This window comes from Neltuma alba, unplaced genomic scaffold, assembly GCF_004799145.2.
Source record: "Neltuma alba isolate B1F8T4 unplaced genomic scaffold, ASM479914v2 tig00006832_pilon, whole genome shotgun sequence".
Lineage (NCBI taxonomy): Eukaryota > Viridiplantae > Streptophyta > Magnoliopsida > Fabales > Fabaceae > Neltuma > Neltuma alba.
This window is the reverse complement of record NW_021634590.1, coordinates 1-20,523: the sequence shown is the minus strand read 5'-3', so window position 1 is coordinate 20,523 and position 20,523 is coordinate 1. Positions and strand designations below refer to the sequence as shown.

The window sequence follows — 20,523 nt, the reverse complement described above, 5'->3', positions numbered from 1 at the left end:
TTTTTTATTAACATAATTAATAATACATAAGATAATATAATTAATAAATAATTAATATGTATATATATTTATAAAATATAATATTAAATATGTTTATAAAAAAAATAACAAGATACATATCCTATAAGCTCTCACACTCTTCCTTTTTTTTCCAAAAGCAAAAAAAATTTGCTTTTTTCAAAACCATAGTTTTGGTTTTTCGATGGGTGTTTAGGTGATTTATTCTCCAAACCATGGTTTGAGGTGTCACCCAAACACAACCTAAGTCGGTCGCTTGTGTAAGATACTGTGCAACATCAACTGTGAGAACTTTTTTCCTAAAAAATTTTAAATCTTGGATGATCTTTTCAGGAAGCCAAACCTAGTCCCCATTAGATATTGTGCTCTAGTTGATTTGGTTAGAAGATTTGGATAAATTAGATTGAATTAGATTTTATATTTTTTTCTTATTAAACCTAAAATGAAGTTGTGTTGAGTTGAAAGAAGTAGTCTGTGAGATTTGTGCTTCAGTATAAATTAATTCATTTTTATTTAAATATTAGCTTTTTTTTGAAGTTATATATAAATATTTTTTTTTTGGTCATCACTACCTGATTAAGTGGAGCATTGTCAGGCTTCTTTTAAAGCCGTTTCTTATGTTCATACGGATTCAAACTTGAGATTTATGCTTAAGTAGTAAAGTCTTTTCTATTAAGACTAATGGCAATTAGTTTTTTTTTTCTTTTGTTATTTTTATTTACGTTTCAAATTAATTGTGATCATAAATTTTATTGAGAAAAGAAAGTAAATATTATTGAAAAAGTCATACTATGAATTAATAAGCCAATTATCTTTTAATTTTGCTGACATTAGAAATCAATCAGACATTATTCAGTGAACAGTAATATTTTGTAAGGGTAGTGTCTATCGGTTCGTTTGGATTGACAGTGAAAAAAGTAGTTTATTTCCGATTTGACTTTTAAAAAAGTAAGATTAGGTAAGAGTTAAATTGGGTAAGGTGAATTGTGTTTAGATTGGAGTTTGAAAAAGTTAGTTTGTAAAAGTGAGATTGATAAAAGGTTATTTGGATTATACTTGAGTAAAAGTAAGTTTGTTTGTAAAATTACCAAAATAAATATGAATTTTAATAAATAATGAAATATGATTAAAAATCAATTTTACATAATAGAATGAATTTAAATTAATTTAATACGAAGAAGTGAAATTTTGATGGGTGAATTAAATTTTAAAATTTTAGAGAACCATAAAAAATATTTTTAATTTAAAAGATGATTAAAAATAAATAAGTAAAAATTGATTGAAAGCATAAGTAATATGTAGAGAGAAGTACAAGACAGCATAAATATAGAGGTAAAAATGTCTTTTGGTTTTGAAAAGTTACTTTTAGACAAGTAAGATAAGCCATAAGTCATAAAAATTAGCTTATGACTTAAGTGGCTTTTTAAGGCAAAATGATTTCTAGCCAAAAGTGATGCTAAACATGATAATATAACTCAATCTGACCTTTGATCTCTATAAACTATTTTTATCCTCCCAATCGCTCAAGCAAACAAGCCCTATGTTAGTCTATTTTACTCTGTTTCTCTTTCTAGACTTCTACCCCTAATTTGATCTTAAATCAGAATCAGTTGGTGGTTTTCTTCGTATTGTTTTATTAAATAAATTGACTTTTAAAAAAAATTAGTGAAGAATAATAAAATTTGATGACAAACTTAAACCAATCCAGTACTTTAAACCAATCCTTTTCCCAAAAATCAAAATAGAGTGTATTATGGAAATAAACTTTACAATAAGTTTACCCAACACAGCGTTAACATAAATCATAAAATTTACAACAAATCATGAATTTAATACTCCTCCTATTCTTAACATAGGACATAATTATTGAGTTGATTTTAGTTCTAAAATGTAATACTTATTTTTTATATTTATCATTTTTTCTAAATTATCTTTATAGATATTCCATCAATTACAATCAAATAAGAGAGGGGGCATATTAATAAAAATAAATATAGTATTTTAAGAAAAAGATATTATATTTCTTATAATTAACTAACTCACTTAACTTTTTTAATATAACTAAATTATTTGAATATGTCTTATGTTAAGGACTGAAGAAGTAGCAGTATAAGTTACAAATTTATAAAATACAAGAGATAATAATTTTGGAATACCCTTTGGTGGAATTATCAAGAGGGATTTTTTGGAAAAACGAAAGATAAAATGAATTGAGGTCTTATATTTAAAAGTAAATACAATTTCTCAACTAGTTTTTATGCTAAAGATATGAGGTAGTAATTTATCATACATATTTTAAAAGGTAATTCTTACCTAATCTAACTATCATCACCAAATTATTAATTGAGTTGACAAACCAAACTAAGGGGGTGTTTGGCAATCTATGTAGAAGCAATTCTGAGGCCCAAACCATGGTTTGGGTAAAAGGATTGCCAAACACCCTGATTTTTTGCAAAACCAAGGTTTCAGAGAAAACCAAGGTTTTGCACGGCCAAACCAAGGTTTCACGATAAGCTGGAATTTTTCGCTTCTGAGGATTAAAAACTAGTCGTTACAGTAATAATTATTCCTGTCAGAGCACTCAACGGTGAAAAGCAAGAGAAATGACCGTCTCTCCCATTCTCACCTTGCGCATCTGTCGTCGCCCCTGAGAAATTCGACCGAACTGACCATCCTCTTCTCCCATTCTCAGCTGCGCATCTGCCGTCGCCCCTTCTCTCCAAAATCGACAATTTCCTCTTCTCCCATTCTCCATCTGCCGTTGCCCCTTCTGAGAAAATCGATCAATTTGACCGTCCTCTTCTCCCATTCTCAGCTGCAATCTACCGTCGCCCCTTCTGAGAAAGTCGATCGAGACTTTGTGCCACCGGTGAGTTGCCTGCCCCTAGATCGAACTTGCTGCCACTGGGTCATACCTTCCGAAACTCGACCAAGGTTATGAGTTGTCGTCACCCGTGCTGAAAGTCCAGTCGACTTGTTGCCACCGGTGAGTTTCCGTCGCTCGTTCTGAAATTTTATTGCACATTCGATTAACAAGATCTTCTTCCGTGTTCAGTTCGTTCGGTCATCGTTTGTTGAGGTCACCGTGTCTGGTTCCATCGCTCAAATCTAGCTTTTCAGGTGAGCTCTCTCCTCTTCTTCAGTGAAACTCTTGGGTGTTCGCTTGGTTGTGACTGGTTGTGGCTTCGTGTATGTGTGTGTGAGAGACAGAGCATCATGTGAGTTGATCAAATCCGGTGAGTTGCCGTCGTCCCGTCCGAAACCCGACCAAGGTTGTTGCCATCGGTGAGCTGCCATCGTGCCTTCAGAAACTCCAGTCGACTTGTTGCCAGAGTGAGTTGCCGTCGGCCCTTCTGAAACAATTGATCAGAATTGTGTGTGTGTACGAGTATGGTTGGTCGGTTGGTTGTGACTGGCTATGGCTTGTGTGTGTGCGTATGACAGACCGAGCATCGTGTGGCTTCGTGTGTGTGTGTGTATGAGAGACATCGTGTGGCTTCATCTGTGTAGGTATGAGAGGCAGAGCATTGGTCGGTTGTGGATGTTTGTGCTGCTAGAATTCTTATTTGTTGATCTTATATTATTTTGGTTGGATTTTATTTTGGACACAGAACACTGAAATTTTTCTCACGTATTGTAAATGTCCTGTCGCTATAGCATATACCAGTTTTCCACAAAGGTAAAATTTTTTGGAATAAGAGTAGCTGAAACGGTTGCTTGGATTTTTTGTTCACGGTTGCTGCACTCTTTTGTTGATTAGTTCTCATTTTTTGTGCTTTATTGAAGACAAAGGATCTGTTTTGTTGACCTTAATGTTATACTTCAATTAACTTGACATAAATGGTATAGAACATGTGGCTATACTTGTTAAATACGATGCCTGTTATATCATATCTCCGAATTGAATGGTATGTTTTTTGGGTTGAACTTGTGATGACTGAAATGTTGTAATTGGTCCATAGCATCATGAGTAAACAAAATGGAAAAGTTTCGTGGGATATAAGAGCCACAAAAGTCTTTATTAACCTATGCATTGAAGAAGTTGAGAAAGGGGGAAGAAAAGGAACTAGCTTGACCAAGCCTGCTTGGTCAAGTCTTGAGGACAACTTCACCGCAAAGACTGGGAGAGCCTACACAAAAATCCAATTAAAGAACAAATTTGACTCTCTGCGAAAGGAGTGGCAGTTATGGGATAGGCTGCTCCGTGAGACAGGTTTGGGGTGGGATGCGGAAAGGAATACAGTTAGTGCCCCTGATGATTGGTAGGAGAGGAAAATAGTGGTAATCATTTAACTTCATTTGAGCTTGCAATTTCTCTGATGTTAACATTTTTTTTCCGTAATAAAGAATATTTTTGGTGTTGAATGTGCAGGAAGTTCCAGGCTACGAGAAATTTAGAGAAAGAGGACTTCAATTTCGGGCTGAATTGACTCAACTCTTTGGGTCTGTCGCTGCAACTGGACCACAGTCATGGGTACCTTCTTCCATGACGCTTCCAAGCGAAGGGGTTCCCGAAAATGATATGGAAGAAGGGTCTGGAGATAGTGATGAAATATTGGGGGCACCAACTGGCATAAGCGGGGAGTTTAATTCGGTCACATTCAATGACAATAGTGGAGGAAGTGGAGGCAACACTGGGATGAGACGGGAAAACAGTCATGGGGGTAGAAGCACAGGTGGCAGTCGACCTAGTAGCTCATTAGGGGTTAAAAAAAAGGATGAATCCATGAAGAAGAAGAACACTGCCACTATGAAAATAGCAGATGCATTAAGCAAGATAGCTCAAGCAAATGAAAATGATTCTCAGCGTGAACATGAAGAGATTTCAGAAGCACGTGCTAGGAAGATAGAAGAAGAAGCGCGTGCTTATGAGACGTCAATTGCAGGAGTCATAGAGCACCTTAACGAAGTTGACGAAGTTGTTGATGATCCTGATTTGTTTGGCCGGTGCACAACACTCCTTATGGACAAGCCAGCTGCAAGGGAGATGTATGTGACTCTGAAGAACAAGAGGGAAAGACTCCTGATCTTCTTGAAGCACGCAACTAAATATTGAGACTTCATTTGTGTTGCTTACCATAGTATTTGACTACTTTTTGTGTTATTCAGGAGATGACTGTGATAATTTGCATATGTTTTTAGGAATGATGTAACCAGCACTATTGTATTATGTGACTGCTAAACTTCTTTAGGAATTAGACAACTTATTTCCTTGTTAAATGTTTAGTAATTTCATATGAGGATTTCTGAATTTTATATCTATGTGCACAGGACAAGACAAAAAATGGCTGATGAAATTAAAATTGCGGAAAAGTATCGTAAAAGAAGGAACAAACGGATTAATCAAGTTGCAGTAGCAGTTGGTGGATACGCTTCTCTTCATTTGTGTAAAGAGCCCCAGCATACAAGTATTTATACAGGCAAGGCATGGGTAAGGGACATTTTACAAGGCCATTCTACCCGTTGTTATAACATGTTTAGGATGGAAAGGGAAGTGTTTTTCAGTCTTTGCACAGAATTGCAGCAACACGGTCTTAAGGAAACTAGAAATGTTGGGATACATGACATGGTTGCAATGTTTTTAAATACCGTTGGCCATGTGCTTAGTAGTAGGATGCAGCAAGAAAGATTTCAGCATTCGGGGGAGACAATTAGTAGACATTTCCATAATGTCTTACTGGCATGCTGTAGACTTGCAATGTCCAATATCAAACCAAAAGATCCAACATTTCAGCATTTGCATTCAAAAATACAGCCCGGTGGTCGATACTGGCCCTTTTTCAAACATGCTATTGGAGCAATTGATGGAACACATATTTCATGCGTTGTTAATGCAATTGAGCAAACAAAATTTGTTAACCGAAAAGGAAGAGTGACGCAAAATGTAATGGCGATTTGCGATTAGGACATGTGCTTCACTTTTGTATTAGCCGGATGGGAAGGTAGTGCGCATGATGCTCGTATATTTGACCACGCTCTCACAACTCCTTCCATGAACTTTCCCCATCCGCCTCAAGGTATATTTTAAATTGCTACAATTTATTTATGCGATACTGTTACAAAACAAAATTTATTGACACCAATCATATATTTCATGTAGGCAAATATTATTTGGTGGATGCTGGCTATCCGACACTCGTGGGATACCTTGGTCCCTACAGACGTGAACGCTATCATCTCCCTGATTTTCGAAGGTCATCTGCACTTGAAAATGACAATGAGGCGTTTAATTATTTGCACTCAAGTCTACGAAGCACTATTGAAATAACTTTTGGAGTTTGGAAGAGTAAGTTTGCAATTTTAGGAAACATGCCGAGCTATGACTTTCCAACACAGGTTCAAATTGTTTGCGCAACGATGGCCATACATAACTTCATTAGATCAACATCCATTTCTAATCCTGGTTTCATTCAGTTTGAACAAGAAGGTTCTTATGCAGAAGAAAATAACGATGATGATGGAGTTGGATCTTCACATATACCTTCATCAATAGAATCTTCATCTTATATGGCTCGACTTCGTGACTCCATAAGAGATCAAATTGTTCACTATATACGAGAATAGTCATGTCTTTTTTATTTCCTTCTTTCTTTTCAGATAATGTAATGTGTTGTTAAAAAAAAAGTACTTGGACAAATATTTTCGTTGCAACCTCTATTATTAAGACAATTGATCAGAATTTTTTGTGTGCTTCTTTAATTTTGTGAAAAAAAAATTATGGGATTTTTTCATCTTTAAAATCTTTAAGAAATGATCATATTTTTTGTTGGCAAAACTAATTATTTTACAAAAAACATATTTAATTACTTTATTAATATATATAGGTATTAATTTTAATTATTTTATTAATATATTATTTATTAATATATATACATATTTAATTATTTTATTAATTATTTTACAAAAAAATATTTATTTATTTTATTAATTTATATACGTATTAAATTTTTTTATTAATATTATTTATTTACTTCAAATAAACATATATTATGAAATATATCTTATATGTAATTATCATTTAAACTTATGTCCTTTTTTGTAATTTCTACATGTAAAAAGCACTTCTGACAAAACCTATCCAAACACTCTCACTTTATCAGAATCACTTTTTCAGAAAACCTATTCTTTCAAAATCTATTCTCTCCAGAATCAATTCTCCAGAAGCTATTCTCCAAACCATGGTTTGGCTTCATCCAAACACCCCTTAGGGTGTGTTTGGCAAGCACCCCAAACCATGGTTTGGGAAAAAATGTTAGCCAAACACCCTTAAAAAAATCAAAACCATGGTTTGACTCCAAAACCATGGTTTTGGGAAAAGCAAAAATTTTTTTACTTTTGGAGAAAAAAGGGAGAGTGTGAGAGCCTATAGGATATGTATCTTGTTATTTTTTTATAAACATATTTTTTATAAACATATTTAATCTTATATCTTATAAATATATATACATATTAATTATTTATTAATTATATTATCTTATATATTATTAATATATGTTAATAAAAAATATATTATTAACAATTTTATTCTTTCAAATTAAAATATATCATAAAATATATTTTTTCTATAATTATCATATTAATTTATGCCAATTTGTATATATAAAAAGTACTTCTAATAACAATTATCCAAACACTCACACTTCTCAAAATCACTTTTTCACAAAATCTATTCTTCCCAAAATCTATTTTTTTTCAGAATCTATTCTCCAGAAGCTATTCTCCAAACCATGGTTTGGTTTCATCCAAACACACCCTAAAAGATCATAAGAGAAGTCTGACTTCTTGTTATAGCAGTAAATGAATGAACTTATGAAAACATCATAATGTCTTTAACTTTGTTATTAATTAAAAGAATGGAATAAAATTAGAAATTACTTCCTCTGATCCTTAAGTAAGAGCTAGATAAATGAAAGTGTAAGAACATTACAAGATGAAAAATAGTAAATTTATAATAAAACAAATTGCAATATGATGAATGAAGCAAAGTGTTGCCTAAGTTCCAAGTTAATTACTAGTTGTTTTCTTAAATATATTTGGTGGGATAATTCAACATCCTATACGTACGTGCTGGTGAAGGCTCTCTCATCAACTTATTTCTACGCCAGTCTGGTGAAGAAGTATCAGCATTAATTTAATTAATTCCTAATCCTTAAGGTTGTGACCGACTTTTGATGGCTGCTTCGGCTTGTTCTGTGAAACTTCTTATGTAGGGACTGCTCTGGTTGTGGACAGTATGGCCATGGCCATTATATCTGGAATCTGAATCAATCATGAAGCTGCCTTTTTGCTTTTTCTTCTTTGTTTGTTTGGAGTAAAATTATTTGCCAGGGTTGGAAAGCATGGATATAGAATTTGGTCAAATAACATCACTAGATTTTTTTATAAAAAAGAAATCAATAGATAAATAGGTGGGCCATATGCAATGGATTTTAAAATTATACCACATCCAGTCCTAAATATAAGAACTAGTTTTTAATATAATTTGCACTACAAATTAGATATTATATTTAAAACCAAATGTAGTATATTATACTACCTCCGCTCCTTAATATAAGACCTTGTTTGACTTTTATTTTGGTCCTAAATATAAGACTTAAATTCACTTTGTCTCTCATATATACGTATTTTTTTTTCAAGATAGTCCTTCTAACAATAGTAATTCTAACCAATACACTTGATTAGCAATGATATTTTAAGAAAGACAACACTTTTTATTATAAATAACTAACTTAACTTCTTTTCTTAATTTCCTCAAATTAGTTAACTAGTTCTTATAATTAGGACCGGAAGTAATATATGTTAATTTTGAACTCACAGGGGATAAGCCATGGAGGAGGAGAAGCCTAGGCACAAGATCAAGCAATAGGGCAAAGAACAAAGGCAACTATAAGCAAATGACATGCGGAGATGAGAGAGGTTAATTAAAAGGTCTAAAGAAAGTTTTATTTATACATATATATAACAAAATAAGATCAACAGCGGGTTAATTCTGACTGAAGGAATTTTGATCACTTGAGTTCGAAATATTAGGTTCGAGTCTGTGTGAATATACTGTCTCTGGTCCTTAATATAAGATATTGTTTGATTTTTATTTTTGTCCTAAATATAAGATCCCAATTCATTTTGTCTCCTATATTTGTGTATTTTTTCCTAAAGTAATTCTTCTAATAATAATGGTAGTTCTAGCCAATATACTTGATTGGCAAGGATATTTTAAGAAAAATAACACATATTTATTACAAATAACTAACTTAACTTTTTTTTTAATCTCTTTAAGTTAGTCAACTAGCTCTTATAATTAGAACCGGAGGTAGTATTCAACATATTTGGGAGAGTTAAACCCAACTGAGTCCGGCAATATTCAAATATGATCATATAGTCATATAAAATATACTAAAATGAAAATAAAATGGAGATGGGCCACCTGGGACGAGATCATGTACAGCCCTAATATTAACATTTCTTCATAATTTGATTATTTTAAGATGTGATTCAATGTTGTTTAGTTTTGAGGTAACACGGAGTAAGAAAATTGACATAAAGTTTAGGGCGAAACAAAGGATATTGGAAAGTTCCAAGATCCTACTAAGGCTGCTTAGTTATGGGTTAGCTTTATCATGATACTTTATGGGGTCATGTGGAGAGGAAGAACGTGAACAAATGTGAGGAAGCAATAAAATATGAGAAAAAAGCCCCCATGTGGAGGAATTGGCAAGTAACTCTAGTTTGAAGCATTTTCAAGTTTAATTAGTACTTTTATTATAAAAAAAAAAGGTAACTAGTTTATATATATTCAAGAAAATTAGCTAAAAGTAGTTATTTTTAATAAACACGTATTATTTTTTTTTATGATGTTCCTTTTAATCATGTACTTATTGATAAAATTCGCCTTGGATACATGTAAACGATCGGGGAAAACCTTGAGAAAAAATTTATAAATCTAATATACAAAGTAAATTTAGATTTTTTATCTAAGACAAAAATAAAAACCTCTCAATAAGCTCTTATATTTAGAATAGAAGGAAATAGTTATTAATCTCCTTGGAATAAAACTTATCTTATCTTTTATCAGTAACTTTTTAAATATATATAATTGCAACAACAAAAAAATAAATAATTTAAGTGATACTATCTTTGATTTTTAATATAATATCTAGTTTCCTGTTTAATTCAGAGTGCAATCTATACACTAGCATTATATTACAAATTAGAGGCAATACATCAAGAGCTACTGATCCAAGGACGTAAAGGCGACCCAGCTGTTGATTTTCACTTTATTTATAATTTTATTATAGTAAATTACTATTATTTCTATAAAAAGTACGTTTAACCCGTTACTATAGTCTTGAGTGGATCGTAAACTACCTTGGATCGAACGCATATAGTTTTTTAAGGTAAATTAATGCAAATATGAAAGATATATCAGAATCATGTAAGCGTGTAGCGTGAGATTTAAGGTTAATATATTGTTAATTAATATATTGTTAATATATCATGGACAATTCATAAAATGTGAATCACCTCGAGGTCATTACATATGTATAGGATTATGTATTAATGCTGATTTCAAAGCCAAAAGAAATGTTCAAATACCCCTCGAATCCTTAATATAAGACCTATTTAACTAATTTGATTGGATTAAGAAAGTTATGTAAGTTAGTTAATTATAAAAAATCTGACATGCTTTTCCTAAAACATCATAATTATCTTCTTTAATATCCTCCTTCTCTCTTTTACTTGATTATGGTCGAGAAAGTATCTGATTTAGAAAAAATCGATAAATATGAGAAATCAATTTTATATTTAGGACCAAAATCAACTCAATAATTAGGTCCTATATTAAAGACCGGAGGAGTACTAAATAATTTTGATCACCAATAGAATGGAGGAATGTTTTTGGAAAATAAAAGAAAAAGAAAAAAAACAGCATGCAAACTATTATAAATAAGAAGTTGCCCGTTTGATTACATTTGGAATTTTAAACTATTAGTGCTCGTTTATTTAATTTAAAAAAAAAAAGAAAATCACTAGTAAATGAAGAAATTATAATGTGATTGGCTGATTGGTGTGAATCTCACATTACATCTTTAAGTTAAATACTGACTCTTTTAGAGATAATTTTGTGAACTTATATTCTTACTTAATTCCACTCATGGTATTTATAAAATCATTTTCTCAAAAAGCAAGTCCCGTTACCCAAATTAAGGATTTGTTTGCCTATGTTTATCTGAAATACTTAAAAGCACCTTCTCCTGAATTGAGATAAAATTTCTTTTATTTATTTATTTTGTATTTTATAAATTATGATTGAAAAGCTGTTTTAAAAGTTAATTCCAAATAAACTCTGATGCTATGATTATCTTTTCCCTAATTTTCCCAATAATCATTAAATGGTTATGCACCTATATATTCGCCGTAAAAACGTTTTATCCTTCCTAAATCCTAAACAATGCCACGTTAAAAAAAAAAAAAAAAGAATATGGGGTTCAAAGAATCTGACGTGGCTAGGGTCAAGTTAATGTGGAAGCAACATAAATAGAGGCCCAAGACTTGGCCCATTAAAGGCCCAATTCTTTTTAGGAGTAAAAGTCCTACAGTAATCCCGATTAAGGTTTTGTATCTTTCCTTTTTTTGCTGATCAAAACCGTTGGGATCCAAAGAATCTGCCAACGTGAAGTTTTTTCAAATTCAAATCATTCGCCCAATAACTTGGCCCATAAAGGCCCAAAAATGTTTTCATTCTTTTTTCTTTTTGCTTTTTTTTTTTTGCCAATACTTGCATCACAACCGTTGGACGCCTACCAATCCTATTCCTACGCATTCAAAATGCAGAGTCCCGCTCGAATGTCAAATTCAAATTCAAACTCGTCTGAGGACATGACCGTTGGCCACTTCAGTTTAAACCCTCATTTATATTCCATTCTCTTCGCCTTCACCGGGTTTTGAATCTCGCTTGCTCTCTCCAAATCATTCAGACACTTCCTCCGTGTCTGTTTGACGCTCTTGCTCTTCGCTCAAATCTCGAACAACTTCATTCTGAATCAATCGCCATGGCGACTCGCCCTTTGGAAACAAGCAACAATGTCAACATCGGGCCAGCGGCAATGACAGGCGCTGGGAAAACGATCGAGGAGATGTACCAGAAGAAGAGCCAGCTCGAGCACATCCTTCTCAGGCCTGATACCTACGTTGGTTCAATCGAGAAACACACTCAGACCCTCTGGGTCTACGAGAACGATGAGATGGTCAATCGCCCTGTGACCTACGTCCCGGGCCTATACAAGATCTTTGACGAGATCTTGGTTAACGCGGCCGATAACAAGCAGAGGGATCCGTCGATGGATTCCCTCAAGGTTGTCATCGATGTTGAGCAGAACTTGATTAGCGTGTACAACAATGGGGATGGGGTTCCTGTGGAGATCCATCAGGAGGAGCAGGTGTATGTGCCCGAACTGATATTTGGGCATTTGCTAACCAGCAGTAACTATGACGATAACGTGAAGAAGACGACCGGTGGTCGCAATGGGTATGGTGCGAAGCTTACCAATATATTCTCGACAGAGTTCGTGATCGAGACAGCTGATGGGAAGCGCCAGAGGAAGTACAAACAGGTATTATGGATTTTAATAAATCATTTCCTTCAAAATTTGAAACTCTGAAAATTTTTACTATTTATGTTTTTGCACATCTTTCTTCGTTTTTAATTGGTAATTCTAATGAATTGAAAAACTTGAAGATTTTCGTCTTAAGAAAAACCCGAGATCTCCGATGTGACTATTCAACTTAATATATCTAAATTGAGCTTCGTCGTCTTTCTTTGAACTGCACAGGTTCTATAGTTGCGTAGATTAGTGAAATCGAAATATATTTATGTTTCTTTGCTTTGATATAGTTTTTGTGATCCCAAGTTTGTTTCTTGGTTAACATGCTTTCCGTCTTGCATTCTTGATCTACGATAACCTCAACTGTAGATGAATATTTCATGTTTTGTATAGCTTTATAATTCCGCATTCAAACAAATTTTTTTTAGCGTTTAGTACGTTTATTGCTATACAAATATTAAACGCATCTTCATCTGCGAAAGGTATTTTCCAACAACATGGGGAAGAAGTCTGAGCCGGCCATAACAAAATGCAAAGAGGGTGAAAATTGGACTAAGGTTTCCTTTAAGCCTGACTTAGAGAAGTTCAAAATGAGCTATCTGGAAGAAGATGTTGTTGCTTTAATGAAGAAGCGGGTTGTGGACTTAGCTGGGTGTCTTGGAAAGACTGTGAAGGTTGAACTTAACGGGCGCTTGATTCGATTAAAATCGTTCCGTGATTATGCTGATCTCTACCTGAAATCAGCTGAGAAATCCAGACCAGTACCCCTTCCAAGGTTCCCTTCTGAATCACGGTTTGAGTATTATTATGATTTTTATACTTCAACCATACTCATTTGTCTATTTTTTTCACATTGTTAGGATTCATGCAAAAATAGGTGATAGGTGGGAAATCTGTGTGAGTTTAAGTGATGGACAATTTCAACAGGTAATTGAAGAAGCATGATATTTCACTGTTATTGTTGTTGTTGTTAATACCTTTTTTGCTTGTAATTTGAATATGAATTGGTTTTTCCAGGTCAGTTTTGTGAACTCTATTAATACAATCAAGGGCGGAACTCATGTTGATTACATTACCAATCAAATCACAAATTATGTGATGAACAAAGTTAACAAGAAGAAAAAGGATGCCAATGTCAAAGCGCACAATGTGAAGAATCATTTATGGGTCTTCGTCAATGCTCTGATTGACAACCCTGCTTTTGATTCGCAAACCAAGGAAACTCTTACTACTCGCCAAAATAGTTTTGGTTCCAAATGTGATGTTCCAGAATCATTGCTGAAGGAAGGTTCGTCAAGATATAACTTGGCGTTATTTTAAATATCTACTAGTAAGAATTGCTTACGGGCATATGTCACCTATTATATTTTAGATATAACTTGGTGTTTTGCTTAAATATATATCTGCAGTGTCAAATTCTGGAATAGTGGACACGCTCTTATCATGGGCAGATTTCAAGCAGAGCAAAGATCTGAAGAAATCCGATGGAACCAAGACCCAGAGAGTTCGTGGAATTGTAAAGCTTGAGGATGCTAATGACGCAGGAGGAAGAAATTCCGATAAGTGTACCTTGATATTGACCGAGGGAGACTCTGCCAAGGCTCTTGCGGTAAGCTTTTCCCCCATAATAACACTAGTACTAAATAAGTTGTTCCTCAAAAAATTCTGACCTACTTTAACTTCTATGAAGATGGCTGGGCTCTCTGTCGTGGGTCGTGACCACTATGGTGTTTTTCCATTAAGGGGCAAATTGCTCAATGTACGAGAGGCAAGCAGCAAGCAGATAAGTGAGAATGAAGAAATTCAAAATATCAAGAAGATTCTTGGGCTGCAGCAGAATAAGGAGTATAACAGCGTTAAGTCATTGAGATATGGTCATTTGATGATTATGGCTGATCAGGTCAGTTACTTTGGATTTTCTGTCTTCTGTTTTCTCTCTAGAAAACCTTGAGAACTCGGTTGGAAACAAGCTTGCAAATGGTCTATTTGCTTTTTAGGAGGTTGAGAATTTGAAGTTTATGGGTGCAGGATCATGATGGTTCCCACATCAAAGGGCTTCTGATCAACTTCATTCATTCTTTCTGGCCTTCATTGCTTAGAGTTCCATCTTTCTTGGTTGAATTCACAACTCCGATTATAAGGGTTTGTACTCTGGTCTAATTAGCAGTGCATAATGCCAAAAGGAACATTTTGTTGGGATTGATTATTTAATTTAATCAAATTTCAACAGGCTTTTCACACGAATGGGACAAAAATATCATTTTATTCCATGCCAGAGTTCGAATCATGGAAAGAAAGTTTGGGGAATAATGCAAATGGGTGGAAGATAAAGTACTATAAGGTTTGTTGTCTGATCTAATTTGGAAGCATTAAACCCCATTACTGTCTGAAATCCCTCCATCGGGTCTAGCTTTTCCTTGGGTGCTCACTGATCTGCTTATACCCCTGTAGGGTCTGGGAACAAGTTCTCCCCAGGAAGGAAGAGAGTACTTCAGAGATCTTGATAAGCACAGGAAAGACTTTGTCTGGGAAGATGACCAGGATGGGACTGCAATTGAGCTGGCATTTAGTAAGAAAAAAGCAGAAGATAGGAAGACCTGGATCCGTAACTTTGAGGTTTGATATAATTTGACCAAGTAATTAGTTTTGTCCATCATATGATACCTATCAGAAATTTTAACCTCCCTTTGTTCTTGCAGCCTGGCACTCACCGTGATCACATGGCAAAATATATAAACTACAGAGACTTCGTTAACAAAGAGCTCATATTGTTCTCAAGGGCGGATCTTCAAAGGTCCATTCCTTCAATGGTTGACGGTCTCAAGCCTGGTCAAAGGAAGATTCTTTTCTGCTCATTCAAGAAAAAGTTGTTCAAAGAAATAAAAGTTGGCCAGTTCATTGGTTATGTGTCTGAGCACTCAGCTTACCATCATGGTGAGCAGAGTCTTTCTACCACTATCATCGGAATGGCGCAGGATTTTGTGGGTAGTAACAACATCAACCTTCTCAAACCAAACGGTCAATTTGGTACTCGTAACATGGTAAGGCAAACAACTCTTTCCTTGATGTGCTAGCACCATTGAGGCTTCATGTTTTGTGATGGCCAATTGCTTCTTACAGGGTGGCAAAGATCACGCAAGTGCTAGGTATATTTATACTGAACTCAGTCCAGTAACTCGGTGTCTCTTCGCGGAGGATGATGATAAGCTTCTGGACTATCTTAATGAAGACGGGAAGTCAATTGAACCGAACTGGTATTATGCTCTCCTATTTTTTCGCAATGAAACATTATTTTGGATTAAGGAACCTGGTAACTAAATCATACCCTCGTTTAATGATCGTACAGGTACATGCCAGTCATACCAATGGTTCTTGTCAATGGTAGTGAAGGGATTGGTACCGGATGGAGTTCCTTCATTCCGAATTATAACCCAAGAGACATTATTGCTAATGTTAGGCGCTTGTTGAAAGGTGAAGAAGTTGTACCCATGGATCCATGGTACAAAGGGTTTAAAGGAATCATTGAGAAAAGTGCCAAGGAAGGTGGGTACAACGTCAATGGTATGATAGAGGAAGTAGATGAGCAAACTTTCAGGATCACAGAATTGCCTATCCGTAGGTGGACTCAAGATTATAAGCAGTTCCTTGAATCTGTTACTGATGGGACGCCTAATGCCAAGGATACACTCATCGAGGTAAGCTAACATATGCGTGCAGAAGTTTGGGACGCTCTTGGAATCATGATTTGATAAACTTAACTGTCCATATGTTATTGATTTATACAAGCATCTCATGCATAAGGCACAAAAATGACTCCCTTTTGCAAGTGCCATGCCTCAACCTAAGAAAAAGCATCCAACATATTCATAGTAATTTTGCTCGTCTCTCTTAATTCACAAGTAGTTTTTCCTGTCTTCAGGATTTCAGGCAAAATGGTGATGACGCTACTGTAAATATAGAAATTAGGTTGAAGCAGGACAAGATAACGGCTATCATGCAGGAAGGCCTGCTAAAGAAGTTAAAACTGACTGGTACTATTAGCACAAGCAACATGCACCTTTTTGATGCAGAGGGGAAGATTAAGAAATATGACACCGCAGAACAAAGTATGCCACTTGAAGTATGGAACTATTTGGAATGTTATACTTGTTGGTTCCTTGGTAGTAACTGTTCATATTTTTGTTTATGCAGTTCTCGAGGAGTTCTTTCCGCTGAGGCTGGAGTATTATGAGAGAAGAAAGGTAAATGATTATGATGGTTATAAGTATATATTTTAATGTCTCAGTGCTAATTAGGGAGGAACTTATGAGCGATTTGGCTGTCCATGCAGAAATATAAATTAGGCAATCTTGAACGACTTTTGTTGGTGTTGGATAATAAAGTCAGGTTTATCTTAGGGGTTGTGAGCGGAGAGATTGTTGTAAGTAACAGAAAGAAGGCTGATTTGTTGATGGAGCTGAAGCAGAAAGGTTTCACTCCCATGCCAAGGAAAGGTAAATCAGCAGAACCACAAATTGCTGGGGCAAATGATGAAAACTCAGAAGAGCAGGAGAATGACAGTTCTGGAGAGCAGGAAAATGGTTCAAAGTCTGCTAGTACTGAAGGAGCAAGTGTTGGTGACTATGAGTATCTGTTGTCAATGTCAATAGGAACTTTGACCATTGAAAGTGTTCAGAAGCTACTAAACGAGAAGGATGAAAAGACTGGGGAGTATGAGATTTTGAAAGCAACACCACCAACGTCTATGTGGTTGACAGATTTGGATGAGCTAGAGAAGAAACTTGATGTAGGAGACAACATCTAACCTCATCATCTTTGTTCATATTTGAATGTGTTGAGTTTCATTTGCTAATGTAACGTTATTTTTCAGGATCTGGACAGAAAGGAGGCAGAGGAGGAGCAGAAGAGATCAAGTCAAGCAAGTAAAAGGACCAGTCGTGCTGTTGGCACAAAAGCTCCCGCTAAGAGGGGACCACGAAAGAACAATAAGGTCGTTGAGCCAGAGGCTGAAACCATATCTACTTCAATGGACGTTGGTAAGTTTGGATTGTTAGTATTATGATCTTGAATGCATATTAGAATGCTATGGGTAGAAATTTAAACTTTTAACGTCCATCTGGGATTCTCTTCATTTGCATCACCAGAGAAACCTGCTGAGATTGCTAAACCAAAAGGTAGAGGGGGAGCTACCAAGAAAGGTCCTGCTAAGAATAAGAAGGTATGTTTAGTTTTTTCCCCTTTCATCCCATCCGCATATAACGGCCTCGTGGGCTTTATCTGACCTGATAGGCTGATACTTGTCATCAGGATGATGAGGATGATGATGAAATGCTATCCCTTCAAGAACGCCTTGCTGCATATAACCTTGGCCCATCTGGTAGTAATGATTCTACAGGTAAAATATTCCCAGACAACTGCTTCTGTATTGGACTGTCGCCTATCCTGGGATATCATAACTTATTATATGCTTTAAACAGTCATGGAAACTGAAGAACCCCATGTGCCTGCTGCTGGAAAGAAAGAACATGGCAAAAGGGCTGCTGCGAAAAAGAAGTCCTCAGCTATTACAGTTTTGGACAGTTCTGATAGCGATAATGAAAATTTTGGTGGTGACGACGTTGAAGATGATGATTTTGAGTTACAGCAGCAAATTGCCCCAGAACCAGAAAAAAAGAGACGAGGTAGGAAACCTGCAGCTCAGAGTGGTGCCAAAAAGCCGCCTGCAGCCACCAGGAAGAGAGGTGTAGCAGCCAAAAAGCAAACTCAGATTCTGGGTCAAAAATTTATTAATGATATTTTGAAGCCAACAGCTGATAGTTCAGGGATCTCACCGGAGAAGAAAGTAAGAAAGATGAGAGAATCCCCATTTAACAAGAAAAGTGGTTCCATGCTGGCCAAGGTTTCAAACAAAGATGAAACTGAAAGTGAAGAACAGTCTGGTTCTGCTTCCACATCGCCTGGTGCGGATGAGGTAGTTGAAGTTGCACCAGCACCAAGAGCTAGACCTCAGAGGGTTATTCGCAGGCCCAAAACATATGTATTGAGTGAAACCGAAAGTGATGAGCCTGAAGATGACGACGACGACGATGTTGAGGCTATTGAGGATTCTGACTTTGACGGAGAAGATAGTTCTTGAGCATCTTGCTCAAGCATGCCAGTCTTTTTTTTTTTGTTTGTTTTTTTAAAACCAGGTTAAGAACATTGTAATTAATAAAGCATGAGATTTGGCGACAAATTTTACATGATTGTAATTACATGAGTCAACTGAAATGATTCTTAGCCCTTTCCTAACCCTGCAGTTGACATTTAGGTCAAATTATTTCTCTGCTGAGCTTGGGTACCATTCATAAATTAGGATAATACTCTCATTGCCAAGATTTGATTGAAGAGCTGATTCAACTGATCAAAAAAAAAAATCAATATAAATATGAGCGATTGATACTATATTTAATTGCTGAGGCCCAAAAAACATGTTTTTTTCAGTTAACTTGCTGAGGCCCAAACATTTCGTCAGTTTGGTCTTATTGTTTGCCGAGTTTGATCATATTGATTCATTTACTTTTCCTATGCCACTATCCATCGGCAAAATTTGGCAAATAAATTGAAAATATATCTTTGTTTATTTTTTGGGTTAATATCATTTTTAATTTTCAAGGTCAAAATGAGATCAAATTTTAGGAATTAAAACCACTAATTTTTAATTTCAGGAATCAAAGTCACTTATTTTAAATTTAATCTTTTTTTAGGTTATTTTTTGAGCTGGATGGATCACTGGGTGGGCAACCTTGGCCCACTAAGACATCTATCGTTATCATTTGCCCCGCTAGAAAATAACAAATGGGATCAAGCTTGGCTCTGACCTGGTCCAAACAGAATCAGAACTTTCCCCTGGCTTGCAATGGGAGGCAAATTACTCACATATAGTGAAAGGGTTCTCGTAGGCATATGTGGCACTGAAGAAGAAAAAGTTAATCATGTCCTAAGGCAACGCAAGCTGGCTTCTGAATATTTGGTTTGGTTTCACGAAAACCTAAGTTGTCCAAAGAATAACCCACTGTGGTGCACTATCTTCGGCGTACTCTGTTGGAAACTGTGGAGAGCTCGTAACAATTTCGTCTTCAACGAGGAACCCAGGATGATCAACGAGACACTTTCCTTTGCAGACCATATCATGAAGGCGAAGAATTTTTGTAACTCTTGAGAAGCTTTTCTTAGATGATTAATGCTGTAACTATTTGGTTGTGTCTCGTTAATTGTACATATCCCTTTGATCAATGAATTCCTTTTTACTCAAAAGAAAAATAGTATTAATTTTTTTATATTTAAATCACTAATTTTTAAAAATAATAAATAAAATTCAAATAAAAAAATGTATAACATTTAAATGAACTTCAAACATGTAAATCAATTCTCTATCTAATCATTATGAGATATAAAGAACCACCACATCTATTAGGTCCCTAGAAATTAGACCGGGAAAGGAAACCATTTCCTTCTTGATGCCTTCTTATGATTACTGTAAAGCTCAAACTAGATATGAGAATATAATAGAAAAAATAAACCCTTGGATAAGAAGAAAAGTGAAAATATGTGTAGCACTCTAATCTTACTTTTCAGGTGTATCTACTACTTCATTCTTACCCTAGTGCACCTAGCATCTCAATATAATTTTTTTAATCACATCCAGTTCTTCCCAAAAAAAAAAAAAACAAAGCCTACTCCGCCTTCGGGGGCAAATAGGAAGTTGATGCAGATAGCTTCATTAGTGTGGTCGTTTTGCCAGCCACCACCTCTAGCCACCTTGGCCAGCAGCCGCCGGCAACCAGCAGGTCGACACGCAGTGGCGGGGTGAAGTGGCCAGTGGCGATGGCCAGCGGTGGGTAAGGAGGATATAAACAATGGT

At 35.3% G+C, this 20,523-nt stretch overlaps 1 protein-coding gene across 1 annotated transcript; it reads left to right on the top strand.

Moving 5' to 3' along the window:
- The first annotated feature begins 11,987 nt into the window (after positions 1-11,987).
- LOC114751227 (DNA topoisomerase 2-like) lies at positions 11,988-18,951 on the top strand. The gene is made up of 19 exons (XM_028939886.1): positions 11,988-12,629; positions 13,103-13,395; positions 13,481-13,547; positions 13,638-13,908; positions 14,030-14,229; positions 14,311-14,520; positions 14,649-14,762; positions 14,851-14,961; positions 15,072-15,236; positions 15,320-15,661; positions 15,741-15,874; positions 15,967-16,315; positions 16,540-16,726; positions 16,812-16,861; positions 16,951-17,406; positions 17,491-17,656; positions 17,765-17,838; positions 17,928-18,015; positions 18,098-18,951. Exons 1-19 carry the CDS (start codon positions 12,069-12,071, stop codon positions 18,754-18,756), a joined length of 4,497 nt encoding a protein of 1,498 aa, XP_028795719.1. The 5' UTR covers positions 11,988-12,068; the 3' UTR covers positions 18,757-18,951.
- The last annotated feature ends 1,572 nt before the right edge of the window (positions 18,952-20,523 follow it).

Coding starts and splice junctions, on each gene's coding strand:
- LOC114751227 (XM_028939886.1), top strand. CDS start 12,069: ATGGCGACTCGCCCTTTGGAAACAAGCAACAATGTCAACATCGGGCCA. Junction 13,396..13,480: donor AGACCAGTACCCCTTCCAAG/GTTCCCTTCTGA, acceptor TCACATTGTTAG/GATTCATGCAAAAATAGGTG. Junction 17,407..17,490: donor AGCTAGAGAAGAAACTTGAT/GTAGGAGACAAC, acceptor GTTATTTTTCAG/GATCTGGACAGAAAGGAGGC.